The sequence below is a fragment of the Meles meles genome, chromosome 4 (genome assembly GCF_922984935.1).
Source record: "Meles meles chromosome 4, mMelMel3.1 paternal haplotype, whole genome shotgun sequence".
NCBI classification, from domain to species: Eukaryota; Metazoa; Chordata; class Mammalia; order Carnivora; family Mustelidae; genus Meles; species Meles meles.
The window spans coordinates 56,148,707-56,175,359 of record NC_060069.1 but is presented as its reverse complement, the minus strand read 5'-3'; the positions used below and the strand labels follow the sequence as shown (position 1 = coordinate 56,175,359).

The 26,653-nt window shown below is 38.4% G+C and overlaps 1 protein-coding gene across 2 annotated transcripts in view; it reads right to left on the bottom strand.

Moving 5' to 3' along the window:
• The window catches only part of MCCC1 (methylcrotonyl-CoA carboxylase subunit 1), a 58,499-nt gene that overhangs the window by 13,256 nt on the left and 18,590 nt on the right, over positions 1-26,653 (bottom strand). For both annotated transcript variants that reach the window (XM_046003236.1, XM_046003237.1), the window contains exons 8-14: positions 21,603-21,714; positions 19,734-19,815; positions 12,112-12,239; positions 8,720-8,903; positions 6,072-6,181; positions 2,387-2,603; positions 607-693 (exon numbers count right to left, since the gene is read on the bottom strand). In XM_046003236.1, the coding sequence (XP_045859192.1) occupies positions 607-693; positions 2,387-2,603; positions 6,072-6,181; positions 8,720-8,903; positions 12,112-12,239; positions 19,734-19,815; positions 21,603-21,714 (920 nt within the window). The remainder of the gene's footprint in view (positions 1-606; positions 694-2,386; positions 2,604-6,071; positions 6,182-8,719; positions 8,904-12,111; positions 12,240-19,733; positions 19,816-21,602; positions 21,715-26,653) is intronic.

Here is a 26,653-nt window from a genome sequence, read left to right as displayed (position 1 = left end):
ATCCTGGGATCATGACCTGAGCTGAAGGTGGAGGTTTAACTAACGTTAAACCACCCAGGTGCCCCTATTCTGGTGAATATAAAAATTTACATGTGATTGGGCACTTAAGAAATCATAGCTCCTTAATGACCCACTTTGACCTAAAACACTGCCTGACTGGTGGGTAATCCTTCTCCCTAGAGTAGTTTTGGATACTGTTCTTCTTATTTAAAAGCAGTACATTCTTGCTGAAGAAAAACTGCAAGGCAAAGGAAGTATAAAGAAGTGGCCTGTGCAGGGTTGGGGTGGGGGGGACACCAATCACCTCAAATCCCACTACCCAATGGTCACCTATCATCTTGGAATATTTCATTTTAGTCATTTTGCTAGGTATATTTTATGACACATTTTTCAAATAGTTACAAAAGATAGAAAAAGGGAAAAAGAAGAAAGATACCACTAATTGTACCACCGGAGCCCATCAATCCTGGTATTCCTACCAATGGTTAGACTAGGGAGCTTCAAAAATGTAACTGACCGCTCCATGCCGGGGTGGGTCCTTTTATTCCAGGTGAATAGAAGCTATTTCTCTGAAGCACATTCCTCTTTTAATAAAACATTACTTACTGTTTTTACCATCCCTCAGAGTTATGTTTCTGGTGTAAGAGATATTCAGTCTTCTTCCACTGCTGGATGCAAAAGGTGAGTACTGATCTAGAAGAAAATAAAAATTCAGCAAGAAATTGACAAACAACAGGCCTGACTTTATACTTTACAAAAGAAAATGTAAAACACCAGCCCTACGCTGGTAGCTCAAATGTGTCCTCTTTGTCCTTATTGCTTTAAATTTAAATTAGACACTTTCATTTACATCTCAGGAAATGTCATGTGAAAAATTCCAGTTTCTCTGAAAAATCAGTGTGTGTGCAGCCGAAACGTTCTTCCTCTGGGGGCGTAAAGCAGCCCAGCGGTCTCCCCTTCTTGGGTAAATGCATTCCAGGTCACCAAAATCTCCACCACTCACTACTTTTCTCTCGCCTCGCCTCTTTCTGCGTCACTCGTCCCTCCCACAGGCTTGTGTGTTCATCCTCTGTTGGATGATATCCAGGAGTTACAGCACAGCTGAACTGAAGCATTTCTTCTGAGGCTCAAATGTGTGCTGGTTATAAATTGTAAAGAGGAAGGAGAGTAAGATGACACTTGATTCTGGGGTGTCTGGGTGGGTAGTTGGTTGAGTGTCTGCCTTTGGCTCAGGTCATGATCCTGGAGACCCGGGATCAAGTCTGGTGTTTGTCTCCCTGCTCAGTGGGGAGCCTATTTCTCCCCCTGCACCTTCTCCCTCTCACGCTTGTTCTCTCTCTCTCTCTCTCAAATAAATAAATAAAATCTTGAAAAAAAAAAGGATACTCGATTCTAACAATGCTATGTTCAGGCTTAGGAACACTAGGTGGGCATATTTAGAGGCATTTCATGTAGTGTAAAAGGACAAAATGAGAAGTAGTTATATATTTTAAGATTTCAATATAACTTTCTTGAATGAATCTAGAAATTAAAGATCCTAATAATAAAATCCTATAATAATCCTAAAAATAATGAAGAGATAAATGGATTATTAATTTTTTTTCTTATTGGTTCCAAAGGTAGGAGTTAGCCTGAAGTAAATATTCTGAAGTAAGTTGGGAGGGTTCAGATTTTATTCAATTTAGAGGGAAGAACTTTTAAATGAAGAGCTGACTGAAACCATAATAGGCTAATGAGTTCTTGTTACAAATTTCTAGCTTCCTGAGGTGTTAGGAAGAGGTTGAACAACAATGCAGTGGGGGTGCTGAAGCAGAGATGTGTGCGTGAAGCAACCAGGACGAATCTCTGCCAGTCCTTCCCGTGCTCAGATCCCCTGATTCGAGGAAGTATCGAGGTCTCTGGTTTGCCAGAAACTGGAGCACAGAATAGGAAAGGAAAGGAGGAAATAACACAAGGATAAATCTCAGGTAACCCAAGAGAATCTGAGTTTCCAGTGCTCTGTCTTTAGTCCCTAGGACAAAGGAAGTTGCCACAGTACAGAAAATACAAGAACGTAGGACCTCGAAAGGAGCGGCAAATTAAAAAAGCTTTGGAAGGAGTCAGCACAGGGTGTAGGAAGGAACTAGCATTTGGTTGAAAAAAATATCCGTCTCAACACTGTTAGGCAAGTAGTTAAGCTATATTTAATGGGTTAAAGTCTTTAGGGGCATATGCATGATATGAGAATCCACTCTACTTGACATAAAAACCACACTGGCAGAAGACATTGTCAATCACTGAGAAAAGAAAAGGGACACGAGAGTGGCATAAAGGAAGAAAAGCGCCTCCAGAAAAGCACCTTATTCACAGACTTAACAAGCAGAGGAAAGGGAAAAGCATTCCATACCTTGTGACTGAATGTTGAAAATATCAGACACAGCTTTCTCCTTGAGGATGAGACCCAGAGCTGCCTGGCATAAAAACTCCTTAGCTGTGGCCTTCCTACTGGGAAACAGTTCTTTGTGGTGCTGAGCGATGAAATCTGTGTGCACGTTCCCAGCCTCAAACTCTGGGTGGCGGGACAGGTTAAGGAGGAAGTCAATGTTGGTGTGCAGTCCAACAATCTAGGAAGAGAATAAAGCCCACATCCCCAGTGAGTGGGGAAAACAACACATTCAAAAAATCGTTTCTATGGCATCTGCTCTTTGTATGAAGTATTTTCTACAATGGACAACTCTCAAGGAAAATAGAAAACCTACTAAGGTGCCACATGGTGGCAGTAGGACAACTTGTAGGAAAAACACAAAAAAACCCCACTTCACCATCACTATCTATCTGGACTTAACATTTAAAATTGTATTGTATGATACATTTTAAAATGCAGTAGACCACATTTCACTCTTTATGATAAAGAGGAAATAGGAAATGATGTTAGGGTAGGTAGTGTGGAGACATTTAATTGACTCATGCTAGGAAAGTGATAAATGTTAAGAAACTTAAATGAGATTTATTTGCACGATAATGAAGACATCCCACTCAGAATACTCCCACACAACAGGAAGATTGCAAACTGAGGATAGGACTGCTACACTCAAGAGGGGATAGGATTAAATAACCTCAAAGAAACTTCCGACACTAAAATCCAAACTTTGCACACTGGTATAAAAACGAAAAGGCATAAAATGAACCCACATATGCCCAATAAATGGGATCAAAGGTAAAACCAGCTATCTGAGCCTTGGGTTCATTCATTCATTCATTCATCCAATCATTCATTTAATAGTCATTTACTGAACACCGTTAGGTGCCAGGCCCTGATGCAGGTACTGGGGACACAATGAGGAATGAAAGTTCACAGAGCTTATATTCTAGGGACAGATAACATACAATATCTATAAACAAGTATCTAATATGATATCAGGCTATATAAAGAAAAATATGGCTGGTTAAGGGGACAGAGAAGAGCAAAGGCCTTATTTTAAATGGGGTGACCTGGTTTCAAGCTATACTACAGAGCTGTAGTAATAAAAACATTATGGTACTGGCACAAAAATAGACACAAAGGGGCGCCTGGGTGGCTCAGTGGTTTAAGCCGCTGCCTTCGGCTCAGGTCATGATCTCAGGGTCCTGGGATCGAGTCCCACATCGGGCTCTCTGCTCGGCAGGGAGCCTGCTTCCCTCTCACTCTCTCTGCCTGCCTCTCCGCCTACTTATGATCTCTCTCTGTCAAATAAATAAATAAAATCTTAAAAAAAAAAAAAAATAGACACAAAGATCAATGGAACAGATCTGAGAGCCCAAAAATAAATCCATGCTTATATGGTCAATTAATCTATGACAAAGGAGGCAAGAACATACAATGGGAAAGGACCATCTTTTCAATAACTGGGGTTGGGAAAACAGGACAGCTACATGCAAAAGAATGAAACTAGACCACGTTCTCACACCATACACAAAAGATAAACTCAAAATGGATTACAGACCTAAATGTGAGACCTGAAACAATAAAACTCCTAAAAGGAAACATAGGCCGTGATCTCTCGGCTGTCAGCTTAAGCAAAAATATTTATGGATATGTCTCCTCAGGCAAGGGAAACAAAAGCAAAAATAAACTACTGGGACTATACCAAACTAAAAAGCTTTTGCACAGGGAAAGAAACCATCAACAAAATGAAAAGGTAATGGGAGAAGAATGGGAAAAGATAGTTGGAAATGATATATCCTGATAAGGGGCTAATATCCAAAATATATAAAGCACTCCTACAACTCAACAGCAAAACACCTAATAATCCAATTGAAAAGTGGGCAGAGGACCTGAACAGACCTTTTTTTTCCCTCCAAAAAAAGATATACAAACAACTAACAGACACATGAAAAGATGCTCACCGTCACTCATCATCAGGGAAATGCAAATCAAAACTGCAATGAGATATCACCTCTTACCACTCAGAATGACTAGTATCAAAAAGACAAAAATAACAAGTGTTGGTAAGGACATGGAGAAAAGGGAATCCTTGTGCCCTATTGGCAGGAAGGTAAATGGGTAAAGCTTCTGTGGAAAACAGTATGAAAGTTCTCCCCAAAATTAAAAACAGAAATACCATATGATCCAGTAATTCCATTGCTAGCTATTTCCCCAAAATGAAATGAAAACACTAATTAGAAAAGATACATGTACCCCTATGTTTACTGCAACATGATTTCCAATAGTCGAGATATGGAAGCAACCTCAGTCCATCCATAGATGAAGGATAAAGAAGATGTGGTGTATACACATAACGGCATACTACTCAGCCATAAGAACGAACGAAATCTTGCCATCTGTAACATGGATGGACCTAGAGGGTATTACACTAAGTGAAATAAGTCAGACAAAGATGAGTATCAGATGATTTCACTTACATGTGCAATCTAAAACACAAAGCAAACACACAACAGAAACAGACTCATAAATAGAGAACTGCTGGTTGCCGGAGGGGAAGGTGATGAGGGAGTAAGTTAAGCAGATGAATGGGATCTAGAGGTACAAATTTCCAGTTATAAAATACGTAAGTCACAGGAATAAAAACAGCATATGGAATGTAGTCACTAATACTATCATCACTTTGGTGACAGATGGTAGCTACACTTATTGTGGTGAGTCCTGTGTAAGGTATAGAATTGAATCACTCTGTTGTACACCTAAAACTAATATAGTATGTCAACTATACTTCAATTAAAAAAAAATGAATGGGCCTGGGTGGCTCAGTCGGTTAAGCGATTCTTGGTTTCAGCTCAGGTCATGATCTCAGGGTCGTAGGATTAAGCGCTGCATTGGGGCTCTGTGCTCAAGGTGAGTCCGCTGGGATTCTTTCCCGTCCTTTCCCTCTGCCCTTCCCCCCACTTACGCATGCATGCGCACACCCTCTCTCTCTCAATAAATAAATAAAATCTTCCAAAAAATGGAGAAGCCTGGGAAGGATTCTGAAGTGAGCAGGAGCTGAGGATGGTGAGGAGGGACACCTGTGATCATGTGTGGAAAGAACATTCTGGAAGACAGAAAAGGAACACATGGGTTCTAAGGAATGGCAAGGAGACCTGTGTGGTTGGAGCCACAGAGATGAGAAGTTTGGTCAAATTAATGCCATATAACACTTTGGATGTCACGGGTTAATAAATCCTTTATGAAGCTGTGTGGTCTGGGGCTTACTCTACCAAGGAAACTAATGTGCTACAAAAAGCAACAAACTCTGTCAAATGGATAAAAGTGAACACAATTATTTTCCTTTGGGGAAAATAAAACCAGACTGCAGGCCACACTTGTGAAGCTGGCCTTATCTAACAGGATGAATATGAATTTAATATCAGATGTCACTGAAGTATAACACTGACATTAACAGTTTTAGCCCTGCAATTTTTCTTTTCTAGCTGAATCAAGAAGTCATTAAACTCTATTCTGACCCATGGGAATGTGAAATCAGTTTGTTCCTGCCATCTGGGTAACTGGTAGAAATAAGCTGACAAGGACAAAGGCTGCCCAATTGTGAGAGACATCCTTGGCTGTAGAGAGACACAGATCATTGGGGTCCCCAACATGGCCCCAGGGCACTCACATTATACTGATGAAGGCTGTACCTCAGTTTCGTCAAGGCTGCCTGGCGATCTGCGCCCCATACAACCAGCTTCGCAATCATGGGGTCATAATGCACTGAAACCTCATCTCCTGAAATTGAAAAACCACAGTAACCACTCAAAGTCAAAACTCAAAGTGATAAAATATGACATGCAAGACATTCTGCTGGGGCTTTATGCTCATTTCACACTTAATCTTCAGGAGTTCTTGCATGATAGATATCGTTACCACTCTTTTATTCATGAGGAACTGGGGCTCGCAGGGGTTTAAAAACTTACCATAAGTCTGAGGAGATGATGGCCACCTGAGGGCACCAGTCCCGAAAAGAGTGATCAAATAATACACATGGTGGCTTTCCCCATCCTATCTTTTTCTGAACCTTCTCTTCTCATTTTGGAAGTCAGTTCAAACTGCCTTTACCCTCTCCTGTTACAATCACTTCTGGCCTTAGCATTCCCTTCCCGCCACCCTTTGGCTTCCCCATCAGAAAAATACAGATCATAATCCTACTATCCTAGAGGGTTCTTGGAGGATTGACAATAAAAGGCCAAATGCCATACCTGGCAGAACCAATAAACAAATAGCAGCTATCATTGCTACGACAGAGTCTTAGAGAACAAGAATCCTAATAATGCGGCCTCATAAGTTCAGGGCCATGCACATGAAGACCCAGTCGTAATCCAGCCTGTGCCCCTCAAGCTGCTAGCTGGAATAGTTGAAAAAAAAAAAAAAATCTGAACCATGCACATCTCATGGTTCAAGGTTAAAAATGGTTCAAGTCAAAAGGATGTGGTATGTTATAAAGAATACTGTTCTAGGATCTTTGCCTGATTTTTGGCAGCTCACTTGACCCCTCTGAACCCCAAGGTCTCCATCTATAAAATCAAGGTGTTAGATTATACTCCCATCATCCCCCCCACCTACCCACCCCACCACTCACCAACACATACAGAACACTTCTAGGCCCAGGCCTGAGCAAGGTTCTGCAAATATAACATGGAAGAAACTTACAATATAATGGGAAAGCTAGACAGGAAGTAAAAGCTTACTATAAAAGAACATAAGGAAAGTGCCTGAGGAATACACAAGGGGTTCAAGGAAACGCAGAAGAGGAAGGTTGGGGAAGCTTCTTGGAGTAGACGACCCTCCCCATGCGGAGATGTGAATCTGAGAGTCCTTCTTGGAATTACACCTCTGTTATCCTTTGAGCACCTTTATTAAATTACACTGCAAGTTTAGCTTGCCCTGCAGATTCTTTCTTTTCCATTGCAAGTGTTCTCTTTTCTCTCTAAAGTATTCTGCTGTTAAATTTAAAAAAATGTACTGACAGTATACGAAGTCTTGCCGTGGTTTAGCCAGAGCTCTCAAAATTCTTCCAAATTGTCCTGAAGATGTCCTGACTCCTCATTTTGGCTTTCAAGACACTGGGTGACCTGCTCTCCACCTGTACCCCTAGCGGCACCATCCTGCACCCTTTCCTCCAGCCACATGTTTTCTTACAGTTCTTCCACCACGCCTGGAGTTAAGCTCTCTCTCCTTTCTTCACTGTTCTGTGTGCTGCTCAATCTGCCTACTCAGATCCACTCCTAGTTCCTCTCAAAATGTGTCCCGGTTGTACTGGCCTAATACAACCTCCAGTCCTGAAAACTGCTCTTCATCACTCGCCATCCGAGTAACTTCTCTGGCAACTAGAGTCAAGGTGGTAGGAGCTCAGGGCATGGACTCTGGAGCCAGAGAGACCAGGTCTGAATCTTGGCTCCAACAGGAACCTTGGGCTAGTCACCTAACTTCTCTCTGCCCTGGTTTCCTCATCTGGAAAATGGGGGTGATAACAACACCTACTCACAGGGTAGTTCTCATGGTTAAAGCAGCCCATGTAAAAAAGTCACCTGGAACAGTGTACACAGTACACAGTAAATGCTATATAATTGCTATGACCATCACTGTCAGTCTTATGCTGATTATGAGAGCTCTTGCGCAGTTATAGTTTTATTTCTCTTTATTTCTTTGATTATTGTTTAGCTTGCACTGAGTTTATATATTAATTTTATATATTAATTATCCAGTTTGACTTTAAGTCCCTTGAAGGCAGAGGGCATTGGGCATAGTGGTGATCAGAGCCTTAAATCACTTTTAGAACTAGGCAGAGTAGAAACATAAATGTGTGTTATTTAGGTTTGAGGAAGTACTGCTACATTTCAACCAAGGGCGTATTGTTTAAAAACACTAGCTATGGGGCACCTGGGTGGCTCAGTGGGTTAAAGCCTCTGCCTTCAGCTCAGGTCATGATCCCAGAGTCCTGGGATCGAGCCCCACATTGGGCTCTCTGCTCAGCAGGGAGCCCGCTTCCCCCTCTCTCTCTGCCTGCCTCTCTGTCTACTTGTGATCTCTCTCTCTGTCAAATAAATAAGTAAAATCTTTAAGAAAAACAACAACAACAAAAAACCACTAGCTATTTTTTTAAATAACTTGCAGAAAGAAAAATAAAGATTAATGAGAAATCAATTAAGTCTTTTATTCTAAAACATACTACACCTTTCCATAAGACACAGGGAAAAGATGCTGTCCAGAAATAATTACGCACCGAAAATTCAAAAAGACCGAGACTTTTCATTTATTTCACTTTACCTTGTCTCACTCCAGTTTCAATCCTAGTGCAAAGGTCTGCCTGAGGGGTGGAGAGATGCACTAATGGCCCAGCCCCCGGCATGAAGTTATTGTCAGGATCTTCTGCATATATTCTAGCTTCAAAGGAATGGCCCTGCAGAGTTATTTCTTCCTGGCTCAAAGGAATCTTCTCTCCTGCTGCAATCTGGTAAAAGAAGATGTGCTTCTATGAAAATCCCCTTAATAGCACCTATGAGACTTGCGAAGTTGATGGTCTTGCCTTTTTCCATGGAAAATGTGCACTTGAATTTATAATGAAGCCAAATAAAAATTATTATTTTATCCACCTCCCCGAGTTTGGGGCAAAACCAAAAATAGGTTAAACAACAGATGCAGCTTGGAAATAATGTATTAATTACAATGGATTTCTAGAGTTTTTAAGTAGAAAAAAACAGGTGAACTGATGACTAAATTATAAAGATCAATGTTTTTTCAATGTAATCACAGTTAAAATTTCTTACTGGCAAGATAATCTGTTATCATTTAGAACATCAGTGCTCAGTTACCAAACCAATCTTTTTTTATAGTTAATTATTAGTTGGTGTTTAGGACCACGCTCACAGCTATGGCAAGTGTGGCATTTGTCATCTTCGTTAACCTTTTTTGAAAAGTTTAAGTAATCTCTACACTCAATGTGGGGCTCAAACTCACCACCCTGAAATCAAGAGTCACACGTCCTACCCACTGAGCCAGCCAGGTGCCCCCATCTTTGTCATCTTCATCACCAAATGAGACATAAAGTGAAACAGAAAGGGGAACACGATGGTTTTTTAATTTTATTATGTTAAACACATATTGTGTGATACCAGATTATAAACAGGATTGCCATCGTTGCTTATCACTCCTATAATTATGCTGACTGTTATGTACTGATACAACTCTCTCTTCAACTAGTATAATTTGGAAAAGGCTATTGGAGGATATGCTGTCACTCTCTCTACTTTCTCCTTAAGTTGTCCTCTAAGATGAGAAAAGGACAAAAAGCAAAAGATAGAGGGGAAGAAATGAAGTAATTTGGCACCACTTGGAATTAAGCAGGAAAGCATGAAACAGAGGCAAAGATTTCACCTCTCTAAGTCTGTAGGTAGGAAAAATCAGCAACTACAAGAGTTAAGAATGAAAGGAAAATGGAGTTCACTGAATGCCTTTTTGACATGGTCTTTCCAACCACAGACTCTGCAGCCCTATTGCCTGGGTTCCAATTCTGTTTATATACTTTGTTCTGGGCATGTTTCTTAATCTCTCGATGCTTCAGAGGAAAGTGCATATGGTAAGCACTATACAAGTGTTAGCTATTGTCATTTCATTCTTATCCTTTATGATGAAATACCTTTTACTGTTTTAATAAAGAATTCTATTTGTCTTGATATAAACAAGGAGAAGAATGACCACGTGTCCGTATTTCAGGATGTGATCTTATTTCTAACTATATAGCCCCATTTCAATTTGGCTTATCTTTGCTTATTTTCCTCTCAGGTTGGCTTCTATCTGGGTTCAGAAGAAACATGCCCCAACCAAGCCTCTGGATCTTTGGAAATCTGTGTCATGTTAGTTCGCTCAGGCTTAGACACTGACTCTTTGGAACTCCTGGACCTTGGCGATTTTCCCCAGCTTCCGTGGACAAGGCTACCCACCTGCGTCTGCAGCCCAGATGCTGACATCACTGCAGCCTCATTCTAGGGAGTCCTTGCCTCCAGAGACTGGTCCTGGAGCTTGAACTCTTAACTCACTAAATGGCAAGACCCCTTGTTTTACCTCTGCCTGGAAGGTGCACTCCAAAGTGCCTTGAATGTTGTAAATGAGGTCTGGTGGTATCCATCAATTCTAGAATCCCTCCCCTGATAAGAAAAGCATGCGACTCTTTTTAAAGGGCTTTAACAGCTCTTGCAATTTCTTGAGAGGCAAAAATAAAAAGTCTACTGGTTCCCCTTATTTCCAAAAGCTTTCTCTTCCTTTCCTTAGAAACATTTTATCCATCATGATTTCAAAATTGTAGACTCCTGGGGCACTGGAGTGGCATAGTCAGTTAGACGTCTGACTCTTGGTTTCAGCTCAAGTAGAGATCTCAGGGTGGTGAGATTGAGCTCTGCTTTGGGCTCTGCACTCAGTGCAGTCTGCCTGAGACTCTCTCCCTTTCCCTCTGCCCCTCCCACCGCCTCTAAAAATCAATCAATCAATCAATCAATCTAAAACAACAACAACAAAAAAATCTGGACTCTCTCAATTACTGCTTCAGAAAAAAAAAAAAAAAAAAAATCCCCCCTTCCCTTGAATTCTGGAAACAGAATCACTCTTTCCAAAACTTTCTAAATCTGCTATAATTTTTTCCTCCCTCACTTACTAACACTAGCCTGATGTGCCTGGTTTTCATTAGCTCCCAAGGACATAGAGGTCCCAAAGAATTTTATGGCTCAATTAAAACCACCAATCATCCCCAAGGAACCAGCAAAAGGAACATCATATTATTGTCCATAGATGTTCTGAAAAGACAAAATTATCAAAATAATCAAGACTTTAGCATCACAACCATGCAAAAAAAAATTAGATTCAAATATATAAAGAACCAAGAATCCTACAGAGATCAAAAGTACTTATAGTGCTTATTTTTTCATATTAAAAAAGGCTGTAAAATCAAATGTTTTCAGTAATGAGACTAAAACAGACTAAGTTATTATTCTTATTTGAAGGAATATGCTTTGTGGAATTCTAGTTCAAACTGGCCAGTGTTTCTTGGAAACTATTTATAACAGGAATAATTATAGACTTACACTTTTGTAACATACAGTAGACATATCATAGCAATGTCAAAAATGTTATAAAAATTTCTAAGCACTTAATTCTGAGTGGGCTACACTTATCCTACCAACAACAGTGTGCAAGTCAGCATTTGCATGTGGCTCACTCTATTTGTCTAGATCATTACCTTGATCTTGGTCATTATCTTCATTTCCAGCTCTTCCTTAGCTCACTTCACTGGGGCTAGCATCTGTCCTGCCTCTAAAATCAAATGATGGCCCAGGCCAGAATACTGTGGCCTCAGGCAGAGCACGAGGCTTTGGTGTTGAGATAACGTGGTCACAAGAAAGCCTCGGGGGCAGCAGCTCACGTGCCTGTTGCCTTAGGCTGCCCCATGCCGAAGAGAAATGACATGACGGTGACAGGTTAGAAATCTGAGTCCATAAAGTAAAAATAATGTCACAGCAACAAATGAAATATCATCTTTAACTTCCCATTTCCCTGTCCTCATGACAACCTCCAAAAATTGAACCCTTGTCCAAAGTGACACCATCTTTTAGAAGGCTAGCAGGTAACATATTCTCAAGACTTATCTTTAACAGAAAAAACATTCCCACCCTAAGCTGCCACTCCACCAAGTCAGTTCCTGTGATCATCTCAGTGACAGGATGTTCCACTTGCAGCCTTGTATTCATTTCCATGAAGTAGAAATTGTGCTGTGAGTCCATAATAAACTCCACAGTTCCTAAAAGATAAAATACAACGGTCACATTTCAATAGCATATAATCAGTAGAAATCAAAACCTTCTATGATGTAGCCCATCAACTTTTTATGAATGTATTTTTAAAATTTTATTTAAATTCAGTTAATCAGTGTATTGTTAGTTTCAGAGGCAGAGTTCAGTGATTTATCAGTTGCATATAACACCCAAGGCTCATTATATCACGTGCCCTCCCCAATGTCCATCACCCAGTTACCCCTCCCCCCACCCTTCTCCACTGCAGCAACTCTGTTTCCTATAGTTAAGAGTCTCTTATGATTTGTCTCCCAAAACCAGAGAGAGAAACAAATCACATCAACTTTGAATGCTGCCTTCATTCAATGGTAAACAAATGGTTAACATTATGCACTTCGTGAAGAAAATATCTTACATTCTGGAGCAGCAAATGAGCCTTAATAAAAAATAGGGAGCCACACATGAAATCTACAACAAAAAGTATGTTTGTGGTTTTCAGCAAAGGGTAAGCCCAAGTTCTGAGTAGTGTCAACTGCTGCAGCACCATGAACACGGTTGGACCACGTGTTACGGCTTTGGTGCACCAGGATCCCTGGAGGCTCACACTGTGACATCCCATCTCACTCTCATCCGGTAGGAAAAAAAAAATAGTATTTTGCCTCCTGATTGTGGGCTTTGGAGGTTTCCTTTAAAAGTCCTTTTGCTGGTGATCCAGTGGAAGATTGCTTAGCAACAAAAGCTACATCTTTCCCAACCTTATTAAGGTGTAATTTCATATAATAAAATTTACCCATTTTAAGTGTAGGGAAGTGTGTTGAGTTTCAATCACAACTGAATACAGTCATAGAACCACCACCACCACCACCATGAAAATGCAAAACATTTCCATTATCCAAAATATTCCCTTGTTCCCCTTTGTAGTCAGTTCCTTCCCTGGATCACTGGCTGCAGGCAACCATAGTTTTTTCCTAGTTTCTTATAAATGAAATCATATACTACGTAGTTTTTTGTGTTTGAGGTTTTTTCACTTAGCTGAAAGTTAGTTCCATATAATTCAAGACAGTTTCTCAAACTGTGGGTCATAACCCATTAGCGCCTTGTAAAAATTTAGTGAAGACTTCCACTTTCTGGTCCATAAGAAGCTAAGAAGTCACCATTCTAACCTAAGAGGAGTAAAAAGCCAGATAAACTGAAAAATCAACAATTTTTCCCAGATCCATCAGAGATATAAAGTCGTAGGGCAAACTGCTGCCCCCAAAATTGGACAGACAGGTAAATACAGAGATTCAAAACTTACTGGAACAGAAACTCATGAACAAAACTTCTAAGGGAACAAGTACCAGAGGAGGAAAAACTGGGCTGTAACTGACAAGTTGCTGGACGCTCAGTGTGGACAACTCTGCGAGTTACAACCTCCAAGGACAGCCCCCTGTACTTTTGTGTTTTACCTGCAGAAGCTCTACCAGGTCCTCACAGTGAATATTGGAGAAAAATCCCCTTGAGCCTCTCACAGCAGAAAGGGAAAAGGAATCATCTGAAGTACACCAGAGTTCTGTTCTGACCAAGATTTGTCCATAAGAGAACTATTTTACTAGAGCCCAACTATGGGTTTTTCATCAGAGCCTAATAACAGACATGGAGGAAGGGAAATACACAACTCCAGCCATTCTGCCCCCATAAGTGAATAAATCAAAACAAGCAAGCAAAAACAAAAACAAACAAACAAAAAACCCCAAACTGAGACACACTGGTGAAATTCAGGGCCCAAACTCACCAAAACACTTAAGACATAATCCTAGGAATACAGAACACCTCTCCTTCCCCACACCTAACCACCACATACTAAAGACCTGTTCACCACAGTTCTTTTTACCTGGTACCTCAGATCGGGCTATCAAGAAATAAATTACAAGGCACAGTAAGAGGCAAAAAACACAGTTTAAAGAGACTGAAAAAGCATCAGAACCTGACTCAGAAATGACAGAAATATTGGAATAATCAGACCAAGAACTTCTTTATTTATATATATACACATACACACACACACACACACACATATATATACACATACATATATATTTTAACTTATTTGTCAGAAAGAGGGAGAGAGGACAGCAGGGAGAGCAGCAGGCAGAGGGACAGACAGGTTCCCTACTTGGCAAGGAGCCTGACATGGGACTCAATCCCAGGACCCTGGGATCATGACCTGAGCCGAAGGCAGATGCTTAACCAACTGAGCCACCCAGACATCCCCAGACCAAGAACTTAAAAACATTCTGGTTAGTACAGTAATAGGTTTAATGGGAAAAGTAGACACATGCAAGAATCCACATAGATAAGATTCCTTGGAAATTCAAGGAATCAAAAAGAAATGCTAGAAATCAAAACACAGTAATAGAAATGAAGAATGCCTTTGGTGGGCTCATCAGTAGACTGGACACAGCTAAGAAAAGAATCTCTGAGCTTGAGAATATGACAACAGAAACTTCCAAAACTAAAAGTGAAGACAAAAAAGACTGAAAAAAAACAAAACAGACTATCCAAGAACTGTGGACAACTAGACAAGGTGTAACATATACATAAATGGGAATACCAAAAAATAAAAGAGAAAGGACCAGAAACAATATCTGCAGCAACAACGACTAAGAATTTTTTCAAATTAGTGTCAAGACATTGAACCACACACCTCTGTAAGGTCAGAGAACACTAAGCAGAATAAATGCCAAAAAACACCCAAAACACTATACTTAGGCATATCATTTCCAAAGTACAGAAAACAAAAATGAATGAATGAATGAATGAATCCTGAAAGAATCTGGGGCTGAGGGGAAACACCTCACTTATAAAGGAGAAAAGATAAGAATCACATATGACTTCTCCATGCAAGCAAGAAGAGTAGAGTGTTATTTAAAGTCTTGAGTGAAAAAAAAATCAACTTGGTATTCTGTTACCTTGTGGAGTTATCCTTCCAAATGAAGGAGAAATAGGGACTGTTTCAGATAAATAAAAATTGAGAAAATTTACTGGCAGCAGATCTCACAAGAAAATAGGTCAATATTCCAAAAAGACAAAAACCTTAACGTGTATGCACCTAAGAAGGGAGTGTCAAATACATGGAATTAAAAACTGAGAACTGGAAGGTAAAAACCGAGACCTGCAAATAGATGAATCCACTAATACAGCTGGAGATTTTAACACCACTCTATTAGAAATGGACAAATCTAGTAGGCGGAAAAATAAGGACATAGTTGAACTCAATAGCACCACCAATAAATTTGACATAATTGATGTCTACAGACTACTTTATCTAACAATAGCACACTGCATATTCTCAAACTCACATGAACATTCAACAAGACAGACCACATTCAGGGTCACAGAAAAAACTTAAACAAATTTAAAGGAATAGATATACAATGTTTGCTCTCGAGACCATAATTAAATTAAAAATCAATTGAACTAGAAATCAGTAATAGAAAGATAGCTAGGAAAAAAGTCCCCAAATACTTAGAGATTAAATAACACAGTACCAAGTAACACATGGACCAAAGAAGAAATCCCAAGTGAATTTTAAACTAAATGAAAATAGAAATACAACTTTTCAAAAATTGTGAGATGTACTGAAAGCAGTGCTTAGGGGGAAATTTATAGCACTGAATCCATATATTTGAAGAGAAGAAAGATCTAAAATTAAGCTTCCATTTTAGGAAATTAGAATAAGAACAGCAAATTAATTCTAAAGTAAGCAAGAGAAAAGAAATAATAGAGTAGAAATCCATGAAATTGAAAACAAAATCTATAGAGAAGACCAATAAAACCAGAAGTCATTTCTTCGACAAGATCAATAACATATATAAGCTTCTAGCCACGTTGATTAAGAAAAGAGAGAGGAGACAAATTATTAATATCAGAAATGAAAGAAGGGAAATTACTATAGGTCTTACGGTTGTTAATAGGATATTAAAAGTATTTTATGAACAACTCTATGCCCATAAATTTGATAATTTAGATGAAACAGATCAATTCCTTGAAAGACACAATCTGCCAAAAGTCACATAAGAAAAAAAATCACTCTGAAATAATCTGAACAGGCCTCTATCTACTAAGGAATTTGAAATAATCATTAATAACCTCCCAAGCCTCTAAAATAGTCCCAGATTGGTTCACTGGTGAGTTCTACCAAACACTGAAAGTAGAATTTATACCAATTTTCTATAATCTCTTCCAGAACATAGAAGACAGAATACTTCCTAATTCATTTTATGAGACCAGCATTACCTTAATACCAAAACGAGAGAAAGATTTTATAATATCTCTTATGAATATGGATGCAATTCCTCAACAAGATATTAGCAAATCAAATCCAATAATGTACCAAAATAAGAATATACCATGACCAAATAGGATTTATCCCAGGTATGCAAGGCTGGTCCAACATTCGAAAATCAATGTAATTCATAACATCAACAAGCTAAAGCAGAATCAAATGACTGTACCAATAGATGCAGAAAAAGCATTGGATGAAATCTAATACCTAATTATAATAAAAGCTCTCAATAAACTACTAACAGAGAGGAACTTCCTAATTTGATAAAGAAGATTTAAAAGAACCCACAGCTAACATTATATTTAATGGCGAGAAACTAGAAGATTTACTAAGAAGAGAAATAAGGGAAGGATGTCCATTTTCACCACTCCTTTTCAACATCACACTGAAAGTTCTAGTAATGCAATTAAAAAAGGAAATAAAGGGTATGTGGATTGAGAAGAAAGAAATGACACTGTCTCATCACAGATGACTTGTCTATGTAGAAAAATCTGAAAGAACTGACAAACTCCTGGAACTAAAAAGTGATCATTAACAAGCAGGATATAAGGTTAATATAAAAAGTGAACTGTTTTACTATATACCAATAATGAACAAGCACAATTTGAAATTAAAAACACAATACCATCTACACAAACAGCCCCAAAATGAAATAGGTATAAATCTAATAAAGTATGCATAAAATCTATATGAGAAGATGATAAAACTCTGAACAAAGAAGTCAAGGAAGAACAAAATGGGGAGATGTCCCACGTTCATGGAAAGGAAGACTTAACCTTGTTTAGATGTCAGTTCTCCCCACTTGTTGTACAGAGATAACATAATCCCAATTAAAATTCCAGCAAGTTATTTTGTGGATATCAAAAAACTGATTTTAGTGTTTTATAGGGAAAGGCAAAAGACCCAGAATAGCTAATTCAATATTGAAAGAGAATAACAAAGTTGGAGGACCGACACGGAGTTCAAGATTTACTATAAAGCTACAGTATTCAAAATAATGAAGTACTGAGGAAAGAACAAACAGATCAGTGGAACAGAATTGGCAGCTCAGAAATCGACCTATATAAATATAGTCAATTGATCTTTGACAAAGGAGCAAAGGCAATACAATGGAGCAAAGACAGTCTTTCAAAAAAAATGGTGCTGGGATGGTGTTATTGTATATGTCTTACATACAAAAAAAATGAATCTAGACGCAAATCTTATGCTCTCAAAAATTAACTTAAAATGGACCATAGAGCTAAATTGGGAACACAAAAACTATAAAATTCCTAGAAGATAGTAGGAGAAAACCTAGATGACCTTGGGTATGGTGACACCTTTTTAGATACAACAGCAAAGGTATGATTCATTAAAGAAATAGTTGATGGGCCAGGCTTCATTAAAATTAAAAACTTCCACTCTGCAAAAGATAATGTCAAGAGGATGAGAAGACAAACCACAGACTGGGAGAAAATATTTGCTAATGACACCTCTGATGACAGACCACTATCCAACATTTATTAAGGAGTCGTAAAACTCAGTAACAAGAAAACTAACAAACCAATTTAAAAAATGGGCAAAACACCTAAACAGACCTTACTAAAGAAGAAACACAGATGGCAAGCAGGCATATGAGAAGATGATCCAGTCATGTTATCAGGGAAATGCAAATTTAAATGAGATACAACCACACACCTATTAGAATAGAAGACTGATAATACCCAATGCTAGTGGAGATGTGAAGCAACAGGAACTCTCCTACATTGTTGGTGAGGATGCAAAATGGTACAGCCACTCTGGAAGAAAGTTTGGTAGTTTCATACAACACTAAACATATTCTTACCATACAACCCAGTGATTAAACTTTTTGATGTTTACCTAAATAAACTGAAACTATGCCCACATACAACTCTGCACACAGGTTCTTATAATAGTTTTATTTATAATTGCCAAACTTAGAAAGCAACCAAGATATCCTTCAGTAGGTGACAGGATTAAATCATGGTGCATCCAGACAATGGAATATTATTCAACACTAAACAGAACTGATCAACCCATGAAAAGAGATGGAGGAAACTTAAATGCATATTATTAAGTGATAAAAGCCAATCTTAAAAGGCTACAAACTATTATGCTTAGCAAAATCAGTCAATCAGAGAAAGACAATTATCATATGATCTCCCTGATATGAGGAAGTTGAGAGGCAACATAGGGGGTTTGGGGGGATAGGAAAGGAATAAATGAAACAAGATGGGATCGGGAGGGAGACAAACCGTAAGAGACAATCTCACAAAACAAACTGAGGGTTGCCGGGGGGAGGAGGGTAGGGAGAGGGTGGTCGGGATATGGACATTGGGGAAGGTATGTACTATGGTGAGTGCTGTGAAGTGTGTAAACCTGGTGATTCACAGACCAGTACCCCTGGTGCTAATAATACATTATATGTTAATTAAAGAAAAAAAGGCTATAAACTGTATGATTCCAACTATATGACATTCTGGAAAGGTAGAACTATGGAGGCAACAGAAAGGTCAGAGACTGTTAGGAGTTAAAGATAGGAAGGGATAGACAGCAGAGCACAGAGGCTATTTAGGGCGTTGAGAGTACTCTGTACGATACTACAAAGGTGGATACACGTCATTACACATTTTTCCAAATGTATACTGTACAACAATGTCATAGAGCGCACAATATCAAGAGTGAACCCTAATGTAAATTATGGATTCTGGGTGATAATGATGTGTCACTGTAGGTCTGTTGGCTGTAACAAATGAAACTCTCCGGTGTGGATGCTGACACTTGGGGAGGCTGTGCAAGGGTGGAGGTGGGGAATATGGCACTCTCTGCTCAATTCGCTGTGAACCAATTAAAGTTTACTAATTTTAAAAGAGGCAAAAGAAAGCATTTTTGTGATTTTATTTTAAAATGGGATAGAAAATATCAAATAGCATTACTCATAATTAAGGTAAGTACTGTTTAGTGAATTTTTTTCCAACTATACATGTATACAGATACAAATACATATGTGTACATACTTATGTGTACATACGGGGTCTCAATGTAAAATGTATTTCTTAATGTGGGTATAATTTGTTTGAAAGACAATGATTTAAAAGTTGTAAGTTTCTTTTGCCTTCTGAACATCAATAAATGATTATTTCTTCTTGTCTATTCAAAGTAAATCTTAGCATACCTGCTCCAACATAATTTACAGCTTTAGCAGCTCTGACTGCAGCTTCTCCAAGCTTTTTTCTTATTTCAGGTTTAATACCAGGCTATGAAAAAATATTTAAGATAAATTTCCATTAGTTCTTTGCCCTACTAGAAATTTCCATTAAGATCCAATATTGCATTTCTAGGTATCAAATATTAAAGAGTTAATATGGATAAATAGCTAATGCTATATATTTCATCAAGAAATATATCCTATACCACAGTCAACAGCTCCATACCAAAGTTTAATCATTCTGTTAGTAATTTCTATGAACTGTAGATCTTATTCAGCATAATGACAGATCAATCTCCTTTGTACCTACATAAGAACTTTCATGACTATATATCCAATTACATGTATCAATACGAAAACTCTGAATGATCATTATATTACTTAAAGATGGTAGAGCAATCTGGGTCATGTGACCAATAATTATCTTGGAATAAAGGTAAACCTTAAGAGTCCAACCTAGTAAGAAAGGTTCACAGAAAGAAATGTAGGTCAAAAAGTAGGCAAAGGTTTTAACATTTTAAAACAGTGCTCTACAGCCACATATTTAAGCAATCACTACTTGAAAATAAGGCTTTACTGAAATTATTGTTGACATTTACTTTGAATGATATAATATAGTCTGCAACAGAAATTAAAATCTAAATACAGTATGAGAGCAACAAACTGATTAACCAGAAACCTCAGATCCCTGACCTTTTACATGTACTGAAAAAAACAAAAACCGAAAACCATGTAGAAAACCTTGTACAAGAAAGCCTACGGCAGTAGTAGGCTCAAAGAAATGTAAATCCGAAAAGGGGTAGGAGTAGGCCTTCTAGGCATAGGCCTTGACCCAGAGGACAACAGAAACCAATCAAGAGACAAACCCAAAGAGATATAACAATTAATTCCAAGGGGGAAAAGTTGCCAAATAAGAGCAAATCTCCCTCCTTTACAATAAATCTCTATGGCAGGAAGATGACTAATATATTTTAGGGACATCTCAAACAGAAGTTAAAATAAAAGAAACTTAAAAGAAAATTCAGCGAACCAGGCCAACCCATTCCTCAAACATTCCCATTAAATTTTAAAATCTATATGGAATTATTATACAATTGCTTCCTATAAGTCAGATTCAAATCTTCCTCAACTTACAGTGGGGTTGTGCCCAGATAAACCCAACTTAAGTTAAAAATATCCGAAGTTGAAAATTCACTTAAATACATGTAACCTACCAAACATCCTAATTAAGCTTAGTCCACTTTAAGTGTGCTCAGAACACTCACAGTGGCCTACAGTTGGGCAGAATCATCTAACGCAATAGCTATTCCGTAATAAAAAGCTGAACATCTCATGGATTTGCTGAATACCAAGTACAGAAGGTGTATGAACGGGTACAGGTAAAAACGATTTTGTTTACCCTCCTGGCTGTGTGGCTGACTGGCTCACTGTTGCTGCCCAGGAGAATATCATACCACATATAGGGCCCGGGAAAAGATTAAATTCAAAATTCGAAGTACTTCTATTAAATGTGTATGACTTTTGCACCACTGTAAAGTCAAAATATTCTAAGTTGAACTGTGGTGAAGTCAGGGACAGTCTGTACTTGGATCAGAGTAGATTTTCCTAGATATCATCCAGAAGGATCATGGCCCTCAGTATGGTAGCCTGGGAATTTCAACCCCCTTCTCATCCCCAAGGCTTCAGTGGGGCCTCATCTTTATACTACCCCTGGGAAGCAGTTATTCAGCAGGACTCTAGAGGAGACACTACCTTCACCGATTTCTGATGTGAAAATCAGAGGGATTGAGGTTTACGTTATAGAGAAGCTTGCACGTTTCTTTACAAGGTCCTTACCCCTGGGGCTTCCTCAATGATCTTCTGATGCCTCCTCTGTACACTACAGTCTCTTTCAAACAAGTACACAGCATTGCCATGGTAGTCACCAAACACCTGGACTTCTACATGCCTATTTAAAAACCCAATGAGAAAGTTTCCACTTGTAGAATGAACATTCTAGAAAAAAAATTACATACATGAAGTGACTAGGAAATAAGAAAACATAGGAGACTATATTTACAACCTCAGAGTAGGTCCAAGTCACAAGTACAAACTGTCAAGAAAAACTGATAAATCTCACATCAAAATTACAAATTATAGTCACATTTCATGTATTCTCAGAAAACCAAAGATAACTTTTTTATGATCAGGGGATTTTTATTTTATTTTTTATTATTTTTAAAAAGACTTATTCATCTATTTTAGAGATAGAGAGCAAGCAGAGGGAGAGGCAGAGGGAGAGAGAGAATCCTGAAGCATACTCCCCACTGAGCACAGAGCCTGATACAGGGCTCAATCCCAAGACCCTGAGATCTGACCTGAGCTGAAATCAAGAGTCAGCTGCTTAACTGACTGAGCCACCCAGGCACCCTATAATCAGGGGATTTTTAAAAATCAACTCTCATGGTCAGATTATATAAACTCAGGCAGACTAAAAGTTATAATGGCTCATCCATAAGAAGGTTAAGGAATAAATCGGTATGGATCATGAATTTTAAAAAAATATTACTAATGTTATTATCATAAAAACAAAAAAGGCACTTTAATATTGAATCTAAAATAGTAAAATTATGAGAAATCATATTAAGAGTAAATGCACAGAACACTTAAGAAAATGAGGGTACACAGACCATTTGGTGAACATGAAAGCATTCTTCTCAGAAGGTTTATTCTGATAGGTTCACTGTGTAGTTTACCTCACATATTCACCACCGTGATGGAGAAATGAATGACCAGCAAATGTTTTCTCTGTTGATTTTTTAAAATAAAAATTGTCAAAAAGAAATAATGATAAAAGAAAAACCAAGAAAGGTCTTGTACATGTACTGTTGTAGTATAATAGTTCTTTTCTGTTCCTTTTTGTTCACCTCATGAAGTTACTTCATTAAACCACTTGAAAAATTTAGTTTTTTGATATACCATTTCTACTGAATGTTCAATTTCAACATTTTCCGACCTGTCCAATACATGCTCTTGACAAAATAATAGGAACTGATTTCTTCCTTTTAGATCTGCCTGCTTGAGTTTTCCTCCTCTTTTCACTTATCTCTAAGCTATTATCACCAAACACTTTCTTGCTATTACTTCTCTGGACAAACTGTTGTCTGTGAGATCAACTGAGAAGAGAAAAATGAGAGATTTTATTTTAGCCTCATTTACTCCTTCTCGAATGTTCTTCCTTTCTTTAGGGAGATCCAAATTTCTGACCTGTATTATTTTCCTTCTCTCTGAAGAACTTGTTACCATTTCTTAGAGGTCAAGTCTGTGGTAACAATGTCTCTCAACTTTTGTTTGTCTGAGGAAGTCTGTTTCTCCTTCCTATTTGAAGGATAATTTCACCCGACACAGTTCTGTTAGTTTTTTTTTTTTTCTTCTTTTAATGCTTTATAAATATTTCACTCCCCCCTATTCTTTCTTAAGCCTGATATATTTCTTACCTTGTTTCTCTATACATAAGACATTCTTATCCCCGTGTTTTCCCCAAGATTTTCTATTTATCTTTGGTTTCCTAGAAGTTTGAATATGGTTCAAAAGATGTTTTGATATTTACCCTGCTTGGTATTCTCAGAGCTTCCTAGTTCTGTGGTTTGGTGTTTGTCATTAATTTTGGAACATTTTTGGCCATTATTACCTCAAATATTTCTCCTGCTCCTTTCTTTCTTCTAGTAGTATTCAAATAACACATAGGCTATACCTTTTAAAACTGTCCCACAGAGCCTGGATATTAACGTTTGTTTTCATTCTTATTTCTCTTTGCATTTCAGTTTGGGAAATTTCTATTGACCTATGTTCTAGGTCATGGATTCTTTCCTCAGCTGTGTCCAGTCTACTGAGGAGCCCACCAATTGCATTCTGCATTTCCGTTACATTGTTTTTGATTCCTAGCATTTTCTTTTGACTTTTCTCTTCGAGTGTTCATCTCTCTGCTTACATTTCCCAAAGGGTCTTGCTTGTTGTCCCCTCACACCATCAGAGCCCTTCACACATTAATCAGTTAAACAACTCTGTATCTGGTAATTCCAAAATCTGTGGTTCTGATGTTTGCTTTGTCTCTTTACACTGTGCTTTTTCTTGCTAAATTTTGGCATGCCTTGTCATTTTTTTTTGTTAAAAGCTGGACATGAGGTATCACTTTACAGTAACTAAGATAAATACAGACGTTTACTGTAAAGTTTAATGTGAATCTGGCTAGGACGCTGGGTTTAAACATCTGCAGTAGCTGTAGGTACCAGAGGCTTGTTTCTTCTAGTGTCCTTGTTTTGTTTTGCTTTGTTTCTCCTGTTGTCTTTGACTAGGAGCTCTTCTTAAACAGAGTCTGTGTCTTACAGTTCTTTCACCTGAAACCCTATTATTATACTAGGTCCCTGGTGACGTGGTAGAAGGCTGTAGGGGAGGGAACGTAGACTATGATCTAGTGATTAAATCTTGGTGTTTTAGTGGGCTCATATCCCTGCGTGCTTCGTTTCTGTGTTCATGAGCACCATCTGTTTGTATGGATGTGTGTATATATATATATATATATATATATATATATATATATATATATATATTTTTTTTTTTTTAAGATTTTATTTGACAGAGAGAGTGCACAAGCAGGGGGAGCAGGAGAGGGAAAGTAAGCTGTACAATGAGTGTGAAGCTTAAATTCAAGACCCTGAGATCAACAGTCACATGCTCCACTGACTGAGCCAGTGAGGTGCCCCCAGAAGTGTTTCTTAGCATTTTTTCTCTCGTTACATGAAATAGGAAAGCTAGAGGGGGTTGGAGTTGGATAACTACCCTTCCCACAGAACAGCAAAGTTTCCCTTGGAGAGCTGGCCTTTGTTAGAGAGAACAGACCACTCCGGGCCTATCTCAGATGGTTACTTTTCTCCTCCCCTGCCCCAGAATGTGAGGGAATTTTTCCTGGATTTTCACTGTGAGAACCTGGTGGTATTCTTGAAGGGAAAACATGAAAATCGGGGGTTCCCCAACACTGGACCTTAAGGGGTTTCTCACTATCACGCTAGTCTACACTCAGACTCCAGGAATTTATCATAATCCCTGTAGAAGTGTCCCTATCAATTTATGGCTTTCTGTGGCTTCTGCTCAGGGTGAGTGGCTCTTGGCTAAGATACACTGTATTCACGTGCTGTCTGGATTTCAGGGTGGTGGTTTACCCTGTGGTCCCCACTCTCTGATAGGTCTAAAATTCACTGACTTTCATTTTGTTCAGAATTGCACTTGCTTTTTGGATGTGAGTGACAACTTCCAACCTCTTTACATGTTGGAACTAAATGGGTTGTTTTTCAAATTCCAATCGTAAAATTTTACCACTCCTTTATCTGTTAGCTGCTCCAGGGAAGGAGTCAGGAGAGCAGGGACTCCAGGTTCTGAAAGGAACACATTCCAGGGCCACAACACAGCTCTTTTCTGAGTTCTCGGAAGTTGGACACACTTGTTCCTGTGGCAGCTTACAAGGGAAACTTTTTTGAGGATCTGTGTTCTCTTCTGATTTCTGTAGTGATCTTTTGCTTTTGCTATTTTCCTTTTTCTGACTGATCCTTTTTCTGTGCTGCTTTATCTAATTTAGAGATTCTGCAGCAGACTGTCTGAGAACCAGGAGGTGCACCAAACCCCAGCTGTTCCAGTTCAGCCACTGCTGGGATCTGGCCACATGGGCTGATACAGCTGGAGTCTACCAAGAATGCCTTGATATTTTCCAAGAGTTCGACAGTTTTTATTTTCCTATTTGCATTTTTAACCATCTAGAATACATATTGAATGTGAACTGAGAAAGGAACCTGATTTCCTTTTTTATCCTCTGAAACAGTACATTTTGAATACTGTTCCTATCCCAGCCTTTCAGGTAAGCTCAACAGTTCTGAGCAGATTTATAAAACATCTTGATATGCACTTTTCTGAGTTATAAGCACCACCTTGACAATCTTCTGGCACTCCATTAACTCAACAGGTAATTACTTAGCAACATACAAAACAGTGTAATTATCATGATATTAAAATATTATTACTAGAAAACGCAGAATAAATACATACAGAAATGCTATTACTTGTATTAAGAGAATGAGATTATGAGTGACTTTGTTTTCCATCTTCTGTATTTTCCATGTTTGTAATGTATATTACTTCTATATTTCAAAAAATACTATTATTGATGCTTGTCATGAAGAAAGTAGCATGTCAGCTGATATACACGGAAAATTAAAAAGAAATGTACTATCAGGTCCCTGATTCCCAGGAGCTTTCCAGCTGTTTGGTGAAAAATTACAATGTGAGGTAATAGTCAGCTAACATTTCACATGTATAGAATTTACATCTTTAGAGAACATTGTAGGCATTGAGTTACGGTCACTGAAATAGCTAGCTGACATCTCCAGGATAATTCTAACTCAGAAGCATGCCAATCTGGACAGTCAGCCTATTCTTTTTTGAAACATGTTGTGGAAGGGAGCCCTCAATTTCCCTTAGAACTTCTTCCATTTAAAAAAAAAAAAAAAAAGAACTTCTTCCATTTTTGCCTTACTTCCCAATAACAGGTAGCAGACTTTTTAACTGTTAACATTTAAATGAATTTAACTTACCATGCTGTGTTTGGGGACAGTTCAAAGTTTTGTAGCACTTGAAACAAAAACAATTTGGGGGCTGTCCTTAAGAAGAATATAAAATTAGGTATAGGATCTTAGAAGAGGCTCACACAAGGGAAGGGCCTGAAGCTTTAGTATATTATCATCAAGGTAAAACCCTCTCTGCTCATGGTTCCCAAATGAATTATTCTTTATGAAGCCACCTGACTTACTATATATATATATAAATGTGTGTGTGTTAATACATAATTACTACAAAATCTA